The following is a 21853-nucleotide window of genomic DNA, read 5'->3' on the forward strand; positions in this document are numbered from 1 at the left end:
CCAGGGGTTGTTAGATCAGTTATATTTCAGAACAAATCAACAACATTATCAGTTAAACAACATAAATCCAGTCCACGTGGTCTAATGTTAATGAGTATCTAAATGTCATTAAAGTGTATTCCATTCTCATCCCGTTTCCCTTTCATGCTGGATCACATCGCGGACACATGAGGTAACACACAGCAGCTCAACCTGTGTGACACAAAGTTACATAAGAGCACATTTTGTTTCAATAAGACTGATAAACAAGAAAGATAACAGGTAAATGCGATCGTGGTCCCCTGAGCTCTGCAGTGGGTCGCACACACATGCTGTGTTTCCAGGCTTGTGTGTGTGTGTCTCCATTCCTGCTCACAGTCTGATGCACACAGTACTCTGAACTAACTGGACTTTATGGACAGAGGTACAATGATTGTGAGTGGACAGGATGTCCTAAACGTGTGTTGTCTTTCTCCTAGCCGTAGAACTTTTCAAATAAGATGTGAAAGAAACAAACAAACATCCTGCCGGTAAAATGTCAGAATAAAGTTGACTCTTTAGTTTGCACTGACTTATTTTGATTTATAGTTTTATGTTTTTTTTTGTCCCGTATGATTATCACGAACAATTGTCTTGGATTTCCCATTTCCCAAGTTTTCAGAGGGACAAATGTCAGAGCATGTGAGATGCAGGTCTAAAAATCCAGCAAATGTGAATGCTGTAAATGTTATTCTGTTGCTGTTGAACATTTCCATGGCTGTCTCAAAAACAGACGCATTGTTTGATAGTTGTTAAACAGGGAATCTGACACTACATACCATTAAATGCAAGGCAATATGTTGAAAAGGTGCTGGATTTGTTACAGTAGCTCCACTCAAAGTTACAATCATTTCTTTCTCTATTTTCTATAAAAAAATATAAGTCACAAGCATAAGTAGAAAAATAAAAATTAAGAGATTCTGGACAATATATGTCAAGCCTTCATAAAATATACAAATCAAGAGTGGAGATATGTTAAGTGGTTGTCTGAGTTCAAGTGTAAAGCGCCCCTGTTGGTTCTGTTACTGAAGAGATTAATGGCAGAACAGTGTGTGTCTGTGTCCCAGTGTTGCTACTGGCAGTGGCCTATCAGTGCTGGTCGTTGCACTTCTTCTCCAGAGCAGAGCTCAGCCTCTCTCCGGCACTGCTGCACGACTTGAGCGCTTCGCTGTTCCTGCGGATATTCACAAAAAAACAACAGGTTACTATAAACTGTTCAGAATTACATTCATGGTTTTATTTACAGTTTTCGCAGTGCCAAAGAAATAAGCCAAAAAGATCATCCTACTTTGATATGAAGGTGTGAAGCAGTGAGGCATGGTGCTGTGAGAAGTATTCCTGGTGGATGGCATGCTCCAAACACAACAGCTGACCAGGGATCAGTGACACCTTCTTCAACTTCCCCTCCCCCTGCAACACAGAATGGGAAAGTAGAAACCTAAATGAAGTGAACTTTAACCAATATTAACACTATTTAATATCAAACGATGACAGAAAGGGAAGAAAACCCAGTGAGGATTAAGGCTGCCCTGAAGAATAGCAGATGTGACTAAATGGATCAGCTTGTTTGATCTTTTTAACCAAAAGATTATATCATTGTGAACAAAAGAAATGAGCAATTAGGTAGACAAAGTGGTGTATGTGCATAGACAGTGCCAATGAAAACCCTTCAAGATACAAATCAGATTTAGCAACTGCTAAATAATATGACACAATAAAAAACTAATGCAAACAGATGTGAACAAAGTCTCTACAGTATAGAAGAGGATTATTCAGCACCTTGGAGAGAGCACATCAGTGCTCTGGTGAATAAAAGGTTCTGGAGGGAGACACTGAACACATCATTTATCTTCATAAATGTCTATGTTGTCACATCCTGTTAGCAGGAATCAATCTGACAGTATTACAAGAAAACAAAATGTTCTTTATGTTATGGTAAACGTCGACCGTCTCACATATGAAGTAGACCAGATAATATGAGTTGTTACTGTAAGTGCACAAATTTTATGTCAATTGAGTCTTTCCTATCAAGAAGATTAGCGCATTCTGTGTCACATCTAAGTAATACAACATGAGAGAGTGTGCTTACCGTCCTGAACCACATCAAATAGTGACAGTAAAGCTCACCCTTGAGTGTAATATTGTTATTACACATCAGTTACCAACACAATAAAATGAAATCAAAATGCATTTGTATTATACGGAGATCTGCTTTTAAGAAAAAAAAACAAAAAAAAAAACAAGAAAATGTTTTTGCTAGTGTTATCTGTAACCCTGGAAATACAGGGGTCTGACTAAAGATATGGTCGGCAGACCCCTGCAACCACCTAGAAACAGAGTCTTGCCGTAATGAGTCGTACAACATGGAAATAAGTGGCATTTTTCGTTTTTGCACAAGTTTTCAGTAAAATGCCTGAAATAAGGTCGGTGGTAGCACAAGCTTAAGAGATTTTCACGTTTTGATCTACTACACCAGTCAGTATTTTTCCCACTTGTCTTTAAAAAGGATGTTGCTGACACGTGGCTAAATGAGACTAGAGGTTGTCGGGGACATTTAAAGACTCATCTACTCACTAGTTGGTCTTTACGGCTGAACTTAAGTTCCAAACTATTCTAACTCTAATTTTATAGCTTGTGGACTAATCAATTCATAGTAAGGTGTGTATAGTTTAGTGCAGCCATATGCTTAGTCGTGCTGATGTTGAAGCCATGTACCATTGGTGTAGTTTGCTCAAAGCTGAAACGTTACTTCTGCCAATCTGCCAAAAATTGTGTTCATCTGTGAGGATTATCATGCTGAACAAAATACACATGTTCCGTAAACCTGTGTTTGACACAGAACTTATTTTAAGCAATTGCCTGTAGGCTTTATGTCGATGGAACGAGGGTGGTGCTAATTTCACGGTGAGCCTACAAAAATATGTCATCCCTGCAGCACTCTAAAGGAATGTTTTTAAGAGCTGACATTAATGTTTTCAAGTTATTGCGGGATTTTCCAATTGAAACAACATATGAACGCAAAACTGACCTACGAGCTCAATCTTGTGGTAATGAAGACACATGGTGAAAAGTAAATGTACTGTTACTTGTCCAAAAGCTTCACATGTACTTTTAAGCTAGTAGCACTGTTAGCACTTGGAAAAGTTGCAAGAAATACCCAAACAATAGCTCATACTCTATAAAGGGCCCACTGTGGTTCCTGATTTATTTTCATGAATAACAATATTTCAAAAACAGAGCAGGGGGACTTGTAGCAGTGCTGTACCTTGAGGAGTCCCATCTGGACCAGCAGCGTGGAGAGGAAGCAGTAAGACTGGAAGGTTGAAGCAGAGAGGAGCTTCTTTAACACAGCATCTGTGGTGGGACACAGTGATACAGGACAGTCAACAAAGATGGCAGATTCAACTCTTAAAGCCAGGACAGTGTTTCCTCTAGGATTTTTTTCAGCAGCGGGGGCAGGCTCTCCGGGGAGCCGTGGCGGCGTAAACAAATGACACTTGATTGCAGATTTTACTCTTATGCCCAGCATAATCCCCCTTTTTATTGAATGGCTGGCATGGAAAATGGCTTTCTAAAGGCTGAACATTAAAATAAAAAATAATAACAAAAAATACAACAATAAAATATATATTTTTTTAATTTAATTTTAATTTAATTTAATCTAGGGTCCCAGCCTGATAGCCTGTGCTTCCCTTTAGGTTTTTCTCGTCTACTCTCATCTCTCTCTCCTGCACCATCACTTTGCTCTCCTGCTCCTTCACTCAGCTCTCCCCCTGCCCCCATCACATCTGATTACAAGTGTGAACACAATTTTTTACATAACCATCATCATTTGAGTCAGTAAAAGGCTAATGATACCTGACTAGCGTCATCTTCATCAGGTGTCTTTCTCTTCTTTGATAAATATTTGAACAAGCTCATCTGAAAGTGCAGTCAGCAGTTACATCATGGCGTGTATATATTTGCTTAATGCTATCAATTAGTTTACTCACGTTAGCGACACTGAGTTGAGTTGGCACCGGGCCCAATTAATTAAGCTACCGATATGTTACGTAACCTTAGCTGGCCATCAATATTTTGCGAATGTCTATTGAACTTATAAAATCTATCATAAGTTTTCTTAAGCTAATAAGTCTACCTTTCCTCCGGTGAGTCGTTGCCCTATTTTCAAGATGACACTCCTCTGACTGTCCGACCTGGTGTCTGGGTGCTTGACGTGATGTCACTTTCAAGGCCGCGCTCTCGCGAGTAATTAACTTCTACTCCAAAGAGTAGATACTGAGCAAGATAGTTATCTAGTTTACCTCAGCACTCGCGACACCCGACCCAGTGCAGGACTCTGCTGTGAAGGTGGAGATATGATGCGGTGGTGGTGTATTTGCGACAATTAAAAAAGAAAAAAGAAAGAAATTTTCTTTTTTCTCATTTCTTTCTTCTTTTTTTTTTAATGAATGTAGAGGAAACACTGCCGGATAAAGATAAGTGTTTGTTTTCAGAAGTAGCAGCATTTTGTTCACCAGCAGTTTCAAGGACAGCTGTCTTGGTCTCTGGTTCCTCATTGTACAAAGAGGTGATTTTCAGAAGGACATCTGCTGCCATGTGTGGGTCAGATGGATCAACCTGATTAGAAAAGGAGTTTTACTAACAGGTAATATCCATATGCTTAAAAAAAGAGTCTGTTTTTCAGCCTTTTCCTGTACAATGACACTTCATTCCCTTGTTTTTAAATTCCTACCTGTCGACTGAGGTCTGTCCTCAACTCTCCCAGCTGAAGCAGTTTCTCTACAGAGGGGCAGCTGAGGAAGGACACGATCTCTGCCTGAAGGAGGACAGAAGGTCACAGTCAGAAACACAGCAGGAACCCTGAACTAGAAAAACTGTCTGGTTTATACATTAACATAAAATGTGTTTATAACATATTTAAGGTGTCATCTTACCGGGCTCTGTTGTTTTTCAGGACTGTCTCCTTTTATGATTCCATTCTCCTTCACAATTTCATCGTCCTCCTCATCGTCTTCATTACAGTTGTCACTGGCATCATCTTCACCATCATCACCATTTTCACGGTCGTCGTCGTCTTCCTCGTCATCCTCATCATCAGGCTCTCCCTCATCATCACTGTGGTTCAGTCAAAGGAACATCAAGTTATTTGTACTGAAGAAACCAAAAGGAACTTCAGGAAATATTAGTTTGATTGCATTACGTTGAAAACACACACACACACACACACACACACACACACACACACACACACTACCTGAGTGATGACAGCATGTCTCCTTTGTCCATGTTCTCCATAGCTTCTCTCAGAGCCTCACAGCCCTCCTCTCCCAGACAGTTACCTGTTAAAGTCACATTAGAGAATCATTTTCATCAGGGACCCTCATTAGTTGACACTAATTAAATAAAAATAAGTTGAACCAACTAATCTTTCTAATTACATATTGACATAATTTACACTGAAATGTCATGTGTTCCTCATCAAAAAAAAAACAATTTCCATGTCATTTCTAATGTCAACAGTGCTGGTTAACTCTTGCGTCTGAGATGTTTGCAGTCACCTAACAAGCCAGCAGCTTTTAAAATATGATTTATGATATGAATTTAAATGGCTCTTATAACGCAAGCAGTATTTTTTCAAATTATATAATATGAAATACACGTTAAATAATACGTATATACCAACCATATAGATTAAATTGTGCTCAATTACGCTATTTTCATTTGTGTAAACACCAGGGAAATAAGTCGTTCAACAGTCAGCGTGCATACCGTTAAGATCCACTTTCTCCATATGAGGTTTGTCCATGACAGCCTGAGCCACCACGAGTGCTGCCGCCTCTGTGATCTCACCAAAGGAAAGATTGAGCTCCTGAAGACAAGAAACAGAGCAGAGCACTGCGATCAGGCTGCGGAAAGAGAAGACACACACAGATATAAAAGGCTGGACTTGATGGTGAACTGACCTTGAGGATTGGCAGTCCTTCTCTGAGCCCTGCGGCGAGGGCGATGGCTCCTTCAGAGCGGACCAGGCAGTCACCGAAGTTGATCACCTGTACATTCCTCAGGTGTCTCAGAGCCTATACATGAGACAGAAGACAACATGTACAGAAACAATTTGGTTTAAACACACTGGCTACATTCCTACTCTATTTATAAGGATGATGTGACCAGGCCTCACCTGTGCCATGGCCAGCGTTCCCCTCTTGGTGAAGGTGTTGTCGTTGAAGTTGAGGACACGGAGCTCTGGGTTGTGTCGCATTGCTGAAGCTAACGCCATCACTCCTGCGTAGTTGATACCATTCTGGGGCATGTGGACTTCTTCCAGGCTGCCGATTACCTTACGTGGTAAAACACAGATGAATGTCAAATGTCTTGTTTATAGAAGAGAAGCTGCAAAACCTCACATTTGAAAAGCTGGAAATAAGGACTGTTTATCAATTTTGCACAAAAAAATAACAGAACAAATACCTGATTATTAAATCGTTTCTCTGTTTATCAACTAATCAAATCGAGTTCTGCCCTATTTGAAATGTTGCCTCAATTATCAGATGGTATAAAAGTTAGTTTTCATGTTTTCATTCTCTAAAAATATGAATGATGCATATTCAAACTTACAGTGTAAATGCAGATTTTGACATTATTATGAAAAACATTTTTGAATGGAAAATACATTGCGTTTTTCTCAATTGATAATATGTTTACTGTAACTGTAATTACTCCTATATTACTAATATTTCTGAAGCTTTAAAATAAAAAATGTTGATTTGGTAATGTCATGCTAATCCATGTATTTAAAAAAAGGAGTTCTTTCTACCTGGAAGGCCTTGGCCAGGGCACGGGCTCCTTCATTTTCCAGGCGGTTCCTCCCAGCGATGAACACTCTCAGTTTGAGTGGAGCTCCGTGTGCTGATGACTGTCTGTGGCACTCAATGAGGGCTTCAGCCAGGATCTACACAAAACGTAGATACAAATCAGTGATGCAAGTCTTATTTTCTTCCACTTTGTCTGAAGAAATCACAAAATGACTATGATGTTTTTGTTATTTGGAAGTAAATGGGAGGTATTAAGGCATTCACCTTGCCTCCTCCGATCCCCATGCCACAGTTGTTGAGCTTCAGCTCCCTCAACCTGTGGCAGGAAGGGCTCTTCAGCAGCTGCTCGATTCCCTTCACACCGTCTGGCCCAAAGGCGTTATCGCTCAGGTCGAGCTCAGTCAGTCTGGCCCCTGAACTCATTAATGCACTGCCTAGGGACCTCTGATAAAGCACAGAAAGGGAATATGTCAATCAGAAATATAAAATACACCACACTATGTAGTAACGCATATATAAGATACATCACACAAGCACACACAATCTGCATATCTCACCAGGGCTGTTGGGATTTCAGAGCGCAATCTTCCGGTGAACATGTCACTCCAGTAGCATCTCTGAAAGACACAAAGCGCTGTAAGATTAGGAAAAGGTAATAGCAGGAGTGCGGCATCTTCTTTGCAGTAAAAATAGACAGACAGTATCAATACAGTGAGATTTATTTTGTATTAAGCCATGGTACTTTTGAGCTCTGACCAATGTGTGTGTATTATGTATTCTATCTAAACAATGATCTTGTTTTGTTATTCATGTTAACACTTGTCACTGACACATTTGAGAAGTATGTTAAATGAGATGGAGAACAGCACTGATAGGCCAAGCTTGAACTGAGGTGTACCTGGAGCAGGTCTTTGTTCTCCAGAGCCTTGGCGATAGCCCTGGCAGCATCAACTCCCAGAGTGTTTCCCTCCAGGCGCAGAGCTCTCAGCCCCTGGTACTGCTCTATGTCACGGACCAGCTCCTCCACTGGAAACACAGATAACAAGTTGTCAGGTCTGAGGAGAATACAGGGACCAGCCCTCTGGTGAAACAGTATACTGTGGCTGATAACACAGAGCTAAAGCTGCAGCTGCTGCGTCTGACCTGATGCTGCGTTGTCCAGCTTCAGTCCCAGGCCTTTAAAGCTCAACTCTCCATCCCCGACATGGGTCTTTGAAAGAGCATCCGCCAGCTGAGCGATGTCATCAGAGGCCATAGTGACTCTACAGAGACGAACAGAAGTCAGACAATAGAGGAAAGGATCAGGTTTTAGTAACTTCCTGAACATTTGAAATGACAGAAATGGCTTTCCTTTAAATCAGTAACTACAGCCGAAATCGAAAAAAAATGTCATTAAATGATAGCTGACACATTGCAAACAGATCATTTCCTAACATCAGTAACGTTAGAAGAACTATCAACAACAATCAAGGTAGCTTTTTAGCCTCACCGGTGCTAGCTACCAGAGGCACCCACCACGAGAGACACTGACAGCACCAGCTCAACTAAAACTGCTTCATGAAGTTTACTCTCGTGTCTGCCAGCCATTATAACAGCCACACGGTTCACAGCGAAGCACTTGAAACTTACCACAAAGTGTATTTTCCAGGGAAGTGATGGCGACGGGGACACGCGCAGCTCTTCTGAGTAGCGCGCCGGTTGCTAAATCATGTGACGTCACGCTGCCCCGGTTTCTTTTTCGTTGAATGTGTGACGTCAGTCAAAATTAGGCTACAGGTGGTTTGGCGCCACCTGCTGTTACCTGTCCGAATACAGTGGTCCCACTTTTTGTTAACTATTATTAACTGATAAATATTTTAATTAAGGAACTGATATAATTGTTCATTCATTAAGGTTAGTTCCGACATCGTAAATAATACTTTTAAGGGATTGAAATATAACAGTATTTGTGTGTTTAATTGCACAGTAGAACTTGTTTTCCTCAATGGAAATGTGTTACCTTTTATACATGACAAATGATTGCGTCCTCAAAGGGAAACGCTACATTTTTAATGTAAGAGTTTTTACATATTTTGTCAAACTACAACCAAACTTTCCTGTTTTTTCATGAACTTTCAATTTCACACTTATTTTTAAAATACTGTTTGTTTTCATCTCGACCAGCCAGCCTTAGTTTGGTTTGGTGTGTCCCTGTGTACATCTGTCCCATATTACTGGACCCATCAGCCTCTCTTGGTTACTGTCATTCACAATTAAAAGAAAAAAAAACAACACTTGTCACTTTGTTAGACACAAACTGTCTCAAAATTGACCAGTGCATGCAAGAACAGTTTTTGTACCTGTTGTGCCGCCCATAAATTGTGTCAACTCTCCACTTAATCAGGTGGTAGGAAACGCAAAAGATCAACAAGAGCTTTAATTTACCCCAAAAACTTCTCAGGACTTTTTTAAAAAAAAATCAGTATTGATATGGCTTTAGGTTGTCAAACTAAAGAAAACGTTGGGTATCTCAAAAACCTTTTCCAACCTAGCTGCAGCAATTAATCAATTGTCTAAAGGGTGTAAATGCTTACAACTTCACTGTCTCAGCATGGTTATCACTTAACAAGTATCAATAAATGTTGCTTAGGTTTTCTTAGTGGAAATATGTTGTGGCAGAGTCCCTCACACAGAGGACAGGACTGGGCCCTCCGTGTGGTCCTCAGACTTGTGACAACATTGCAGAAGCCAAATCCCAGCAACCATCTGTAAGCATGAGACAGCGAGGAGCCACTCATGCAGGTGGGCAGAAGAGAAGAGCTCAGCCCTCTGGTGGAGTCCTGTGAGGAGGAGTTGGAGCCCAGGAGGAGAGCCATTCTCAGGCAGGACCTGAGGCTGAAGAGCAGAGAGACCAACATGATCAACACCTTGTATCCTTAATGCATTAACTTGTTTAACAATGTTTAAAATCATTGGCCCTATGATATTATGTTAATTTACTGGCTATTTGTTATATTCCTGGCTTGGAGATCAGTATTTGTAATATGACAAATTGTATTAAACCACAACCTGTACTCTTGTATAGTCGTAGGAGGATGGTTTTGTGGGTACACTTTGTGCCTGTTGGATGACAAAATAAGGCAAGTCATATTTTAGTCTGTGGTATTTTTTTATAATAGTTTGGTGGCACATCATAGTCCGGCATATTTACCAATACCTTTCAAAATGCTTTGTGCCACTTTAGTTACTTTATGTTGTACATATATGACACCATACATGACTTAGAACATGTGAAGGTGTTTGTCTAAAATGTATTCTTTCAATTCAGGTGAATTCAATGTATTTGTGTTTCATACAAAAGCAGCTCAAAAGAGCTTTACATTATAATAGACCAATTTTATGATGTAAATAAAAGGCAATGACCTTACATAGGACTGTATTATTCTACAATTAAAATCCAAGGAAGGTGTTTGTTGGGAGAAAATACTCAGAGGGGTGGATACTGTAACTATGTACATAACAAGTAATGTACTTATGCATTACTCGTACTTATATAAGCTTATATACAAGCTTTTAGAGATTTGTACTTTACCTCGCTCATCAAATACTGTGCTTATTACTCTACATTTATTTTACCTGACAACTACCAATTTGTTTGCAGATTAAGATTTTACCTACACAGCATTAAATAATTTTAAAGAGAACTGTATATATATTTGTTATAGTTGACATAACCCAGAGTATATGAAGTGGGCGAAAAAAGTTAGATCTCGAACAACTACAACGGTAAAATGGTGCTTCCGCATGTCTGTATTTCTAATTATAATCCAGAATATTCCACTGAAAAGGCCAATTCTGCCTTTTTAGAAAAAAAAATCTATAAGACAGTAACATTTTGGTGATTATATAGCTAGGACAATACTGCTTGTAAAAGGAATCATCACGTCCCACACCTCCGGCGAAAACAGGGACACAGTTTTAGCTGCCCTCTTGTGGACACACGTCTCTGTGAAACTTGTTGCGATCTGGACTGGCCGATGGACACAGCTAGCGGTTAGCTAGCTAGCTAACGTTAGCCAGTCAGTATCTAGCAGAAGTCGTAGCGCAGAGAAACTCGTGTTCCGTCCACATACTAATGACAGGGACACTAAACACACAAATATGCGCCGGGATAGAGACTGATATTTGGCTGGCTGCTGTTTCCCTTCTTTATCGCCAACGCTCTGTGAAGCTATCTCTGTTCTGAAAAAACTAAACTCTCGGTGAGTTGCCGTGCTATGTGAGGGCTTTAGCTGTTAGCTGGGGCTCTACCAGTAAACCAAGTTGGCTAACTTACCTGGTAGCTAGGTAATCCTTGGTTTATATGCACTGTAGCCACATAATGTCAGTTCAACAGTCAGCCTTTGTTAACAGTAAAATCAAAGATATAATGCATGTGACTTCGAAGGGAGGCAAACCATTTTTAAAAGCTGTTTTCGTGTCTTTAACGCTAGCTAAGCTAAGTTGATGATTAGCATTTAGACTGACTGAGTTGAATAGCGTTAGCCTGCTAATCCTACCGTACCGGTGGGTAAATTCGTGTAGCATTAAACACACGTACGCTTTTAGCCAACAAGATGCACGTTTTGCATTGTGCGTGCATTACTGTTGGTCTAAAGTTAGCATTTGGTTGGAGTTGATTGTATGTAATTATGCAATTTACACGCTAACGCTAGCTAAAGCTATCATTTCACCAACACAATTGCCTCTTGCGCTTAAAATCTGAACCTAATGTTCACTTTCAGATGCCTCCTGCCTACAAAATCAGCATTTTTTTGCGATAGATGTGTCGTGGATGACTGTCATCCTTGTATTACCCAGCTGGGTTACGTTAACTAGTAGCCAGATTCCCCGTTAGCTATTCCCGCTGTTTATTTACGCAAGTCCGATGGTTGCACAGTGATTTAGTGGCAGGCCTCAGCTTGTCTAGAACGACTGCAAGTAGTTAACAGGTCTTTGCAAACGTTATTCATAATTGCTGAACATAACCGTATCCACCAGGAGACTAGAGGGGTACGTGGATTGTCTGTGCTAAAAGTGGAGATTCAAACTGTTGCAAGTCAATCCTGTCTTTGTACCCTCAGGCTATGGATCCGGATCGGCTGAAACGAAGAGAAGAAATTCAAAAAGCAATGAGCTTTATCCAGTAAGTCAACACATCGTATGTGGATTTTTAATGTCTACTGTACAACAGCGCATACTGACTATGGAGACGACTGACTACCTTCTCATGTACTGTCCACAGGTCATCGTTGCCGTTCCCAGAGCCAGAGAGCTATGAGGTTTGCATTGATTCTTCTTATTCTATTTTCATTAACAATATTTTTTTTAAAATCCACTATGTGTTGATCATCAAAGATCAAAAGATGATGTCCTTTAACCCCCAAACTATGTGTAAATCAGATCAGCCTTGTCATTTGTCTTGACCTCAATCTTTTTCCCTCTTGCTTTTTTTGGTTCCCCTCTTTCTCTCTCTGACCATCTCACATTACCTTCCTGTTATTTTTTTTGTGTCACCCTCTCCCTCCCTCTATCATCCTCCTTATTATGAAATCTCTCCAACCTCCCTCTACACGTTCCCATCAGGCATTTCTGACCCAGTTGGTGTGCAACTTGCTGGACGAGGGCAATGCTTGCTTTCGTGATGGGGACTGGCGCCAGGCGAGCCAGCAGTATGGGGAGGGGATCAGTGTTGCCCGGTACGCTCAGGCCGAGGCCCTCGTCATCCCGCATGAGCTGCTGGAGAGCCTGTACGTCAACAGGGCTGCTGCCTTCTACCAGACGGTGAGAGAGAGCGATAAAAGAGGGGATGTGTCACCTGCAGATGCTCATGTGGACAAACTGCAAACATAGCAGGGTGGCACCGCAGCTAATGATTATTACCAACTTTATTTTGACGTCTTCAAATGTTTTCCATTGTCCAACTAACAGGCCAGAACTTATTTTTCTACCATGAATGAGAAGGAAAAGCGGCAACTTCATACAATTTTTAAGAAGCTGGAACAAGCAAATGTTTGACATTATTGCTTGAAAAACTACTGAAACAATTTATTGCTGATCAAAAAAGTTAGCAACTAATCATTACAGCTCTACAGTCTATCAGTTCGACTTATCATTGATCAATTGCTGGTAAACCGACAAAGTGAACAGGTTTTCAGGTTTGGTGCAAAATTCGTGGCAGTGCCTGAGTGGTTACTGTACCTCGACTGTACTGCCCTTGTTTTGTCAGCCATCATACTGGATTCAGGGTGAATCTGCTGTATTGATCTATTGTTTATAAGGACTCAATTTTGTGAGTTAGTATTAGTACCCGCATTTAGAATATATTTAATAAACAGAATTTATTTTAACAGCAGCACAACTTTCGAGAACGTAGAATAATTTGTATTATTATTGCGTTTGCATACACAGTAGTAATTAGAGTGTGAATGTAGGGTATTTTGGTTCACTGGTTGTAGACTGTTGGTCACTGGGTACCTATTTCTTCCGCTGTGCTGCTTTTTTCCACATCCCAGTCACTACATCAAATAAGAAATACTGAAATCTAACACTAGCCTGCTCGCTAACATTATGCACCTAAACAAGCTAGCAGCTCTTACCATGACTTTTTGTGGGGTTAAAACCATTTTAATCCCAGGGCTCACCTCCATAAGTGCAAAACAAGCGCCCCCCGATGCTATTTGGCAGGCAGGGGAACCCTTGCTACATCCTAAGTTTTAGCATGGCCAAGATGATTGGGATTGTTAAAAAAAGAAATGTAATCTTCCCAGAAAGTGTCTCTTCCCCCCCGATACCAGAATGACAATGGGTGTAATAAGACCTTTCTCCATTGCTGACAGATCGCTGGAGGAAGGTCTTTATGCGGTTTTAATGGGAAGTGCTATAATTAGAGACACAATATCTGTGATAGTGTTGGGGTGAACTGTAGACTTTTAGTCTGTGATTGTGGTCTTGTTTGTGGTTGTTGTATCTAGGTATCGTTGCCAGTTTGACAGATCTGTATGGGTGTATCCCTTTTACGAGCAGGAAGGTCTTGCAGATCCGCTTTACCCCTTGGACAATACTCTGTGTTCCTATAAACATCATACCACCTCCAAATACCGTTGTACTAATCTTACTGTGTATCTCTTTTTCATTTTTTTTTTGTCTCAGAGGGAGTATGAGCGAGGCATCCAGGACTGTGAAAGTGCACTGTGTGTATCAGAGGGCAGTCGTCGGGCTTTGTACCGCAAAGCCATCTGTCTGAGGGAGTTGGGACGACTAAGAGAGGCCTATGAGTGTGGAACCAAATGTCTCCTCACAGCACCGCACGTATGTCATCAACAAAATCAACACATATAAATGACTTTTTCCTAATCATCTTGACGTTGTAAGAGATTACCACTCAGTATTTTCCCCAGGAAATTAGTTAGAGGAGATGGTAACGCTTTAGCAGAAATTTGGCTTAGAATCATGAATCTCATTGTCGGTTTACATATCGGGTCATGGATATGATTTATGTGACAACTTTATGGACTAAATTGTGCTTCTCATAGTTTTTTTTTGAGTGAAACTTGTCTTTGGTAAGTGTGGTCTTGTTTTTGTGATTCATCTTCCAGGACAGACAGGTGAGTGAACTGGCCCAGGATCTGGCCAATAAACTGGGTCTGAAGGGCCGTAAGGCTTACGTCAGCCCACAGACGGAGTCCACATCCACAGACGGGGAGGGCCATGGGGAGTCTTCCGCACCCACAGGAGAGGTAGGTGCTGCTGTCGCAGTGTCAAGTTACATGCTTGGTGACTGAACAAGAAACTAACCCTGTCTTGTATTTTTTCCCTCTTCAGATGTCCTCCAATGGGCTGGAGTCTCTGGGTGACATTGGACCAGGTATGACAAACCTTGAAATGTTGTTCTGCTCCTACCCGGTCTCCCATCTGTTTCCCATGTACATTTCCTTCTCTACATTGCTTTTTTCATCCTCCTCAGCTGACCTGTCAAGTGCACAGTGCATACCTGCTCCTTTGGCCACACCCATCCCAGTCAGCGATGACCCGGCAACCCCCGTGGAGAGCCCCTGCACTGACCTGTCAGAGAGCCCCAGCAGCCAGGTCCTGCCCCCCATGCCGTACTCTGTCCCCGTGTCGGAGCACATGGAGGATTGCAGCAGCAGTGTCATCAAGGACGAGCTTGACAGTCTGCTGGAGTCTATTCCCAAAAAAGTTAGTGAGGTTAGTGAGCGATGTGCTCATTTATTTATTTCAGCACATCAGTTGATCTTGTGTTGTTGGTAATTGTTCAATTAGCAGGGCTCATGTGTGTTTTCAGTGTTTTCAGTTGGTAGGCTCTCTACATGAAGTAATCCTTGCCACTGTCTTCCTGTCCAGAATCCAGTCCAGGGTGCTATCCCAACCAACCTCCCCAATACAGCAGTGGGTCTCCGGCCTCCGTACTCCCCAAGCCTTCCGGCCCCGTCACCTCAGCTTCCCCCAGCCTTCTTCAGCACCTCCATCAGTGACATGCCACCTATGGAGCCTTACTCGCCGCTGGGCCAGCGGGATCAGGGCTCCACCCAGGCGCAGGACGCACTGGGAGGCTTCCCTACCGATGGAGAAGGGAAGGGAGTCGCTGCTGGTGGGCTGGACTCATTGTCTGAGTACACTCTCCCTGGTAAGCAACAGTCAAAAAATCTTAAGATGTTTTTACGCAGTTCAGTGAAAAATTTGAAAAGTGTTGCAATTAACGGCTTGACATGTTGGTTGAATTGGATGGCAGAGAAATACGTGTAATGTTTGACATTTTAAATCCAATCATTAGAATTTTCTTTCAGTGAAAATTAAACATGGCTTGTATTTGTTTACCGTAAAATAAAAAGGACAATAAAGGAAAACATTAATTGTTTTTGAGATGACAGCAGAGTAACTTTATGCTGTACTCCATATAATTATTAAAAATTACTTGGAGCACCTTTTTTTCTGCCCGAGTGTATGTCTAGACTGTCTGACTTTTAGCTAAACACACAGTATTGTTGCTTAAAGCAGTGATAAGCATGCCGGCTCAAAATGTAAAACATCTAAATAGAACTGAATGCTGCTTTAAGGCCATACAAGATCATCACAGTTTGCCCTGTATCATATTGATCCGGTCATCCAGTCTTGGCTTGCTTGTCCTCAGTTACCAGAGCACAGGTCCTAAGGAGCTGCTCCAACCTGAGACATGCGTCAGCAGAACACAGTGAGTCAGCACCATGACAATATGTCTGACATCAGTGTCCTTGTGTCTTGGTCCTCAGGGGGACGAGTGTGTCACAGCTTCATCCCTGGAATGCGCAACCACAGTGCTGCACATGCAGTGAGTAACAAACACACACTAAACATAAACAGTATCTCATTAATTTGATATTTTGTATCATCTCTTGCAGGGCAAACTGCTTTTACATGATCCAGTTAATTGTGCCATTTTTTAAATTTGGCAGCAGTTTGTGATAGGCCCCTAAGTAGCCATTGTGCTTAATGTCTGCTTCGTTTTCCTCAGAATGGTCCAGCAGGGACCAACCTGTCTCTGCTGTCCAGGAATCCCTTGGCAGCCACACATGAGTTTCGTCAGGCTTGTCATGCCTGTTACAGCCGAATAGGTTTGTTCAAGTTGCCGACTTCTGAATTAATTTTTATTTCTTGCCTTTGACCACCAGTGGGTCTTTTTCTTCATTTTTGACAATTTTTCATAAGAGGATGTTGCAGCATTGCCACCTCCTTTGGCACACCACCTGGGTTTATCATATTTGAAAAATCGAAGTCCTGTTTGTGGATGTATATTATTTTACAAATGCCCTAAAAAATGTATTGTTTTACAGTGTAATTTAAGCCCCTCTTTCCTCCTTTTTCCCTCAGGTCCACGAGTGATGGACTACAAGTATCAGCCAGAGGCAGCACACCGCTGCAAGAGGGATGTGCTGCTGTGCCGCCTCAAAAACACAGACGATCCCACATGGAAGAGGATCCGGCCCCGGCCTGCCCGTAACAACTTCCTGGGGGCATTTGTACTCTGTAAAGGTATGTAAGTATGTCCAATAGAATACCTGAATGTATGTTGAAGAAGGGAAAATCAATTTCTCTCCCTGGGTTCCACAGAGGTGCAGGAACGTCAGGAGTGCCAGTATGGGGAGAACTGTACGTTCGCTTACTGCCAGGAGGAGATTGATGTGTGGACCCAGGAGAGGAAGGGCGCGCTGAGCCGAGAGCTGCTGTTTGATCCGCTGGGCAGCACAGAGAGAAGGGCGCTCAGCGTCACCAGACTGCTGCAGCTCCACATGGGCATGTTCATGTTCCTCTGTGAGGTGAGACCTCAGTCTGTGTTTCTCTTGTTCTTTTTAACCTCTTTGGACCAGAACCTTTTGAGCACCACCAACCCTGTCCTCTTTTAACAGGAATGTTTTGACAGTAAGCCTCGCATCATCAGCAAACGCAGCAAAGAAAACTTGGCAGTGTGCTCAAACCTCACAGCTCGACACCCATTCGACGACAACAAGTGAGTCTGATGTGTGATGAGTTGTGTTTTGATTTTGGGTTCAGAAGTGACACATTCAGTTTTAATTCAGTTTTAACTGAAGTTTATTAGAACTAGGGCTGTCAAAGTTAATGCGTTAATAACGCGTTACGCAACATCCTCTTAACGCCGTTAATTTTTTTAACGCGCGATTAACGCTCGGTATAAAAAACAAAAAACAAAACGCGCATTGAAAGATTTACGGCCGTCAGTGGCACCTGTAGTCTTGATCCAGAGGGTAGCAGAAAGGGAATCAGAAGAAGAAGCAGCAGGGTTGGCGGTTCGGGAAAAACACAGTGGACTGAAAAGTGAGGAAATTGAGAAAGGACTTACCGTAAAATACCAAATAATAGCCGGGGGGTTTAGTTGTTTCAATCACTTAACAGACCAAAAGGCAATTTGGGACAGGCGTTTAATTCCTTCCTCACAATAATCCTGGATGAAAATGTCACAAACTTCTCCAGCTTCTCTGTGAATTCTCTGGCATCCTTCTGCAAGTGAAGTTGTTGCGGCGGAGGAAACGATTCAGCCAACCAGCACTCGCTGCAAACTCCTCATCTCTGCTGTCACTCACGGTGGCGTACATTTGTTTCATCATCACCCTGATCATTTTGTGGGACACTCTCTCATGGCGTGCCCGTTTGCTGATAACTCATCCCCGCATGTTTATCTCAGGCTGCTCTCCAGCCTTCTTCCTTCCTCCAGCAGGCAGCCTGGTCCTGTTGCTGTCCTCCTCGGACAGACGCTCAAGCTCCGTTTCTCTCACTCTCTTCTGGTTGACAGAGAAACATCTAGCGACTGCTTCTCCCGAGTTGTCCTCTGCATATTTTACGACAGAAAGTTTGAATTTCAAGTGGTACTTTTCATTGTTTTGCTGCACCGGAGCCAAGGTGATCATCAGTGTGATACTGACTGACAGAAAGCAGCACACTGCGTGAAAAAGGCGAAGAAGAAAAACGTGCAGTGTCAGTGGACAGGTCTTCTTCCTTAATTTTTTAAAAAATAAAAAATTAGACCTGACATTTATTTGGAACCGGCGGTTATTTACCAAAATATACATCTGCACCGGCGTTTAAAGGGACCCTGTGGTTAATTGAAACCCGGATATTATTTGGTCATTTATGGTATGAACGGCAAACTACTTTCAAAACAGCCAGATGGTTCGGTCGATAGGACAAAAGTTATCTGCATGTACTATCGACATGAAATGAGTTACCATCGAAGTACATTGAGTCTCAAATATCAGTTGCAAGCCAAACACACGGCAGATGCAGAGAATTAATCTAATTAGAACACATAGGAAAAATCCTCAGAATGCATTTTTTGTTGCTTAATGATTCCACCACTCTGTCTGCTGCAGGTGCCTGGTGCACGTGGTGAGGTCAGCCAATGTGCGCTACAGTAAGGTGCGTCCCCTGCACCCTCTCTGCCAGTTCGACGTTTGTCGCCACGAGGTGCGCTACGGCTGCCAGCGTGAGGACAGCTGCTCCTTTGCTCACTCCGTCATAGAGCTCAAATGCTGGGTCCTGCAGCAGGATACTGGTAGGTGTATAACTCGCATCAGGTGTCTTTTCAAATGATGAAGCACTGAAGGATTTTACATGAATTTGATCGCTTATATTTCCTTTAGGTATCACCCATGAAGAGATGGTGCAGGAGTCCAAGAGACACTGGCAAAGGCTGGAGCAGAACGCACAGAAGCAGCAGAAGGTGAGGCAGGAAAGGGCAGTCAGACATTTAGATATCCAGCACTGGATGAGTGAGATTGAGCGTGAGACTGAGAGTGAGATTGCACCTACAGTTTCACTCGGAGTTTGTCATTGTGTTTGGTATGTGAAGATGCCTGCTGTCTAATCACAAGTTGTTGTTTATTACAGACATTTTTTGGAACTTGTATACCTCAAACAAAATACAATGTTACAAATCGTAACATTGTATTTTGTTTGAGTTATACAAAGATGATTGAAGAGCTGTCCAATACAGGACATTTCTCATGATTGTGTATCCAGCTTCAGCCTAAAATGCAATGATTTAAAGGTAAAATAAGCTCAAATGTGTCTGTCTTATTCCTCTCTTTCTGTGTGTTTTCAGCCTATTCACATCCCACATCCGAGCAGCAGCATGCCTGCAGGAGGAGTAGGGGGAATGGGGGGCGGGGGTGGAGGACTAGGGGGAGATGGCATTGGTGGGAGCGGTGTGAGTCCAGTGGGTGGGATGGGAGTTGGCGGGTTGGGAGCGATGGCTGGAAGAGGACGCCCACTTAACCTGAAAATGAAGTTTGTGTGCGGTCAGTGCTGGAGAGAAGGACAGGTCAATGAGCCCGACAAAAACCTGAAGTACTGCACCGCTAAAGCACGGCACAGGTGAGGCCTGTTTCTCACACTTAAAGCAGTCACAGCAATACCACACAGTGTGATCTCGGCTCAAATCTCATCCTGTGACCGGCGATCTGTGCTGCAGTTTACATACCAGCGATGTTTATTTGTGTATGTAGGGCACATTATCATCTGCTTGCCATATCACTCTGTTATTATAGTAGCGAGAGCTGAACACCAAGGGACTAAAGGAAACTCATTGTTTGTATGTTTGTTTTCTCTGTTTGAATTCCTGTCGGCTCCGTGTCTCCCCAGCTGGACGAAGGAGCGTCGGGTCCTGTTGGTGAAATCATTTGAGAAGAAGAAGTGGGTTGTTGTTCGGCCTCTGCCCTTCTCCCGCACCTATCCACAGCAATACGACGTAAGTTCTTCCTTCATACCTTACACCAGGGTTCATACAGTCGTGAGTCAGAAGTCTGGAAAAGGCTATAATTTAATTGTTTTATTTGTTTGTTTGTTTGTTTGACGGTATGAAATAATACTTTAAACTTTGTTTTTGCCATTGCATTTACACCAGCAATGTAGATTTGATGATAAAGGCTCAGAATGTCTTGTAATTTGGTTTATGTACATTGCAAGTGCTTGAATTTCACTTGAGAAAAACTATGAACCTTGCTATACATTCCTTCTATTCTCTGCCCCTCCACCTCACATGCGGATACAGCTGACTCTGTTTTTACCTCGGGGGAGAGGTCACGGTGGTGTTGTTGTAAAACTCCTTACCCCTGCCTCCTGTTATTCTTTAGCTGCTGCTGTGTCTTTGACTGCGTTTTCATGTTGACACAGTTAATTGTAGGATTGCCACATTCTAGTGATTAGAAAGACATGTATTAAACTATCATGATGTACAAAACAAAGATATAGACCCAACATTTGTTTTTGCTCCCATTTTTCACTAGTTGGAAGTAAAACATGTAAAACTCTTCCGTGCACACGAACAACTTATTTCTCTCAAACGTTTGAGCACAAATCTGTTGAAATCTGTGTTGGTGGGGATGCCAACTAGACTGGAAAAGTTTTAGATTTACCTTTACACATAGGACATTTAGCAGAAGAAAGGAACTACAACATACCACCGTTGACAAAGTAAGGGTTTTTCTCACTTCAAGTTGTGTAAAATGTGTTATGTAGGTTTATGTTTTTGTTGTGTGTATTTACACGACTCACTGCGACAGGCATTACAACACTAGTTTTCTGACGCACTTAATCATGGCCTATAATTGACATAAAAACCAACAAAGTGACATTTTCACAGTGAAGAAGGGTAAATTGGCTTAGATCCATCAGTTGCAATGCTGATAGCTCTTTACATTTGCCTGTCTCTCATCCAGATGTGCGTGCATGTGATGAAACAGAAGAAGTGCCACTATATCGGGAATTGCTCATTTGCTCACAGTCTGGAGGAGAGGGACGTCTGGACGTACATGAAGAACAACAGCTGTAAGCTCCTGGTTACATCTTGAATTGATTACATCAGTAATTGATTTTTATTTTTATTTTTATTTTATTCTAATGCATGAATAAACTAGATAATTCATTATGGTATTTAAAAAAAAAAAAATCTGCCTTTTTGTCAATAACTAATCATGGGCTCTGCTCCGTCAATCCCCTTTTTCTCACCACCCTGATGAATTGATTTCTGAAGTGCCTCCCCTGCTCCACTCCCACTGATTGCTGTGCTGCATTCAAATTTACAGAGTTCGTTTCCTCTGTGTCTTGTCTTTCTTACCTCTGCAGTGAGAGACATGCAACAGATGTATGAACTGTGGCTGCAGCTCACTAATCAGAGTAGGCGCACAGATAGCTCTGCTGTGACCCCGCCCCCAGAAGACAAGCAAGTCACCATAACAGCAGATTACACCGAAAGCATGGTGAGTGGTTATAAAGCAATCAGCAGCTGTTACACCTGCCCGCCCCACTTTTCAGTGGTCTGAATTAGGGGTGTCAACGTTTACAATTTTTTCTACACGTGTAAACGGGGCTTCTAACCGACGTGTACCCGGTTACACGTCGGAGATTTATGATATCTTCTATCGCAGTTGCGGTAGCACCGATGCCAGCAGCAGTCTCTCCCTCCAACTTGTTCGGGTGTTTCCATCGCAGGT

General features: G+C 42.2%; 2 protein-coding genes across 4 annotated transcripts in view; one reads left to right on the top strand and one right to left on the bottom strand.

The window, feature by feature from the left end:
* rangap1b (Ran GTPase activating protein 1b) lies at positions 1 to 12359 on the bottom strand. 2 transcript variants are annotated; one of them, XM_030401223.1, is made up of 19 exons: positions 12076 to 12359; positions 11930 to 11953; positions 9882 to 9932; positions 8463 to 9707; positions 7977 to 8095; positions 7732 to 7859; positions 7391 to 7450; positions 7098 to 7277; positions 6836 to 6970; positions 6200 to 6358; positions 5985 to 6098; positions 5791 to 5890; positions 5276 to 5360; positions 4956 to 5136; positions 4754 to 4837; positions 4536 to 4638; positions 3284 to 3372; positions 1307 to 1428; positions 1 to 1192 (listed from the first exon to the last, which is right to left on the bottom strand). In XM_030401223.1, exons 5-19 carry the CDS (start codon positions 8086 to 8088, stop codon positions 1108 to 1110), a joined length of 1737 nt encoding a protein of 578 aa, XP_030257083.1. In that variant the 5' UTR covers positions 8089 to 8095; positions 8463 to 9707; positions 9882 to 9932; positions 11930 to 11953; positions 12076 to 12359; the 3' UTR covers positions 1 to 1107. The 2 variants fall into 2 exon arrangements, with proteins under 2 accessions (XP_030257083.1, XP_030257084.1); XM_030401224.1 differs by lacking the exon at positions 9882 to 9932.
* zc3h7bb (zinc finger CCCH-type containing 7Bb) overlaps positions 10786 to 21853 on the top strand; it is a 17734-nt gene continuing 6666 nt past the window's right edge. The window contains exons 1-20 of one of the 2 annotated variants that reach the window (XM_030401216.1): positions 10786 to 11074; positions 11936 to 11997; positions 12097 to 12133; positions 12438 to 12635; positions 14004 to 14162; positions 14450 to 14590; positions 14676 to 14718; positions 14818 to 15050; positions 15216 to 15498; positions 16121 to 16179; positions 16363 to 16462; positions 16719 to 16880; positions 16959 to 17164; positions 17255 to 17355; positions 18734 to 18915; positions 19004 to 19083; positions 19465 to 19736; positions 20004 to 20109; positions 21080 to 21188; positions 21486 to 21619. In XM_030401216.1, the coding sequence (XP_030257076.1) occupies positions 11939 to 11997; positions 12097 to 12133; positions 12438 to 12635; positions 14004 to 14162; positions 14450 to 14590; positions 14676 to 14718; positions 14818 to 15050; positions 15216 to 15498; positions 16121 to 16179; positions 16363 to 16462; positions 16719 to 16880; positions 16959 to 17164; positions 17255 to 17355; positions 18734 to 18915; positions 19004 to 19083; positions 19465 to 19736; positions 20004 to 20109; positions 21080 to 21188; positions 21486 to 21619 (2664 nt within the window). In that variant the 5' untranslated portion in view covers positions 10786 to 11074; positions 11936 to 11938. Of the gene's footprint in view, positions 11075 to 11935; positions 11998 to 12096; positions 12134 to 12437; positions 12636 to 14003; positions 14163 to 14449; positions 14591 to 14675; positions 14719 to 14817; positions 15060 to 15215; positions 15499 to 16120; positions 16180 to 16362; positions 16463 to 16718; positions 16881 to 16958; positions 17165 to 17254; positions 17356 to 18733; positions 18916 to 19003; positions 19084 to 19464; positions 19737 to 20003; positions 20110 to 21079; positions 21189 to 21485; positions 21620 to 21853 lie in introns of both variants that reach the window. The other variant, XM_030401215.1, reaches the window with a different exon arrangement.

This window comes from Sparus aurata, chromosome 20, assembly GCF_900880675.1.
Source record: "Sparus aurata chromosome 20, fSpaAur1.1, whole genome shotgun sequence".
NCBI classification, from domain to species: domain Eukaryota; kingdom Metazoa; phylum Chordata; class Actinopteri; order Spariformes; family Sparidae; genus Sparus; species Sparus aurata.

Excerpts from the sequence above, each read along its gene's own strand:
- rangap1b (XM_030401224.1), bottom strand. The coding sequence starts at position 8,088 with ATGGCCTCTGATGACATCGCTCAGCTGGCGGATGCTCTTTCAAAGACC. Across the intron at positions 7,860-7,976 it reads GCTGGACAACGCAGCATCAG|TGGAGGAGCTGGTCCGTGAC; the intron begins GTCAGACGCAGC and ends CTGTGTTTCCAG. Across the intron at positions 1,193-1,306 it reads CTTCACACCTTCATATCAAA|GAACAGCGAAGCGCTCAAGT; the intron begins GTAGGATGATCT and ends GAATATCCGCAG.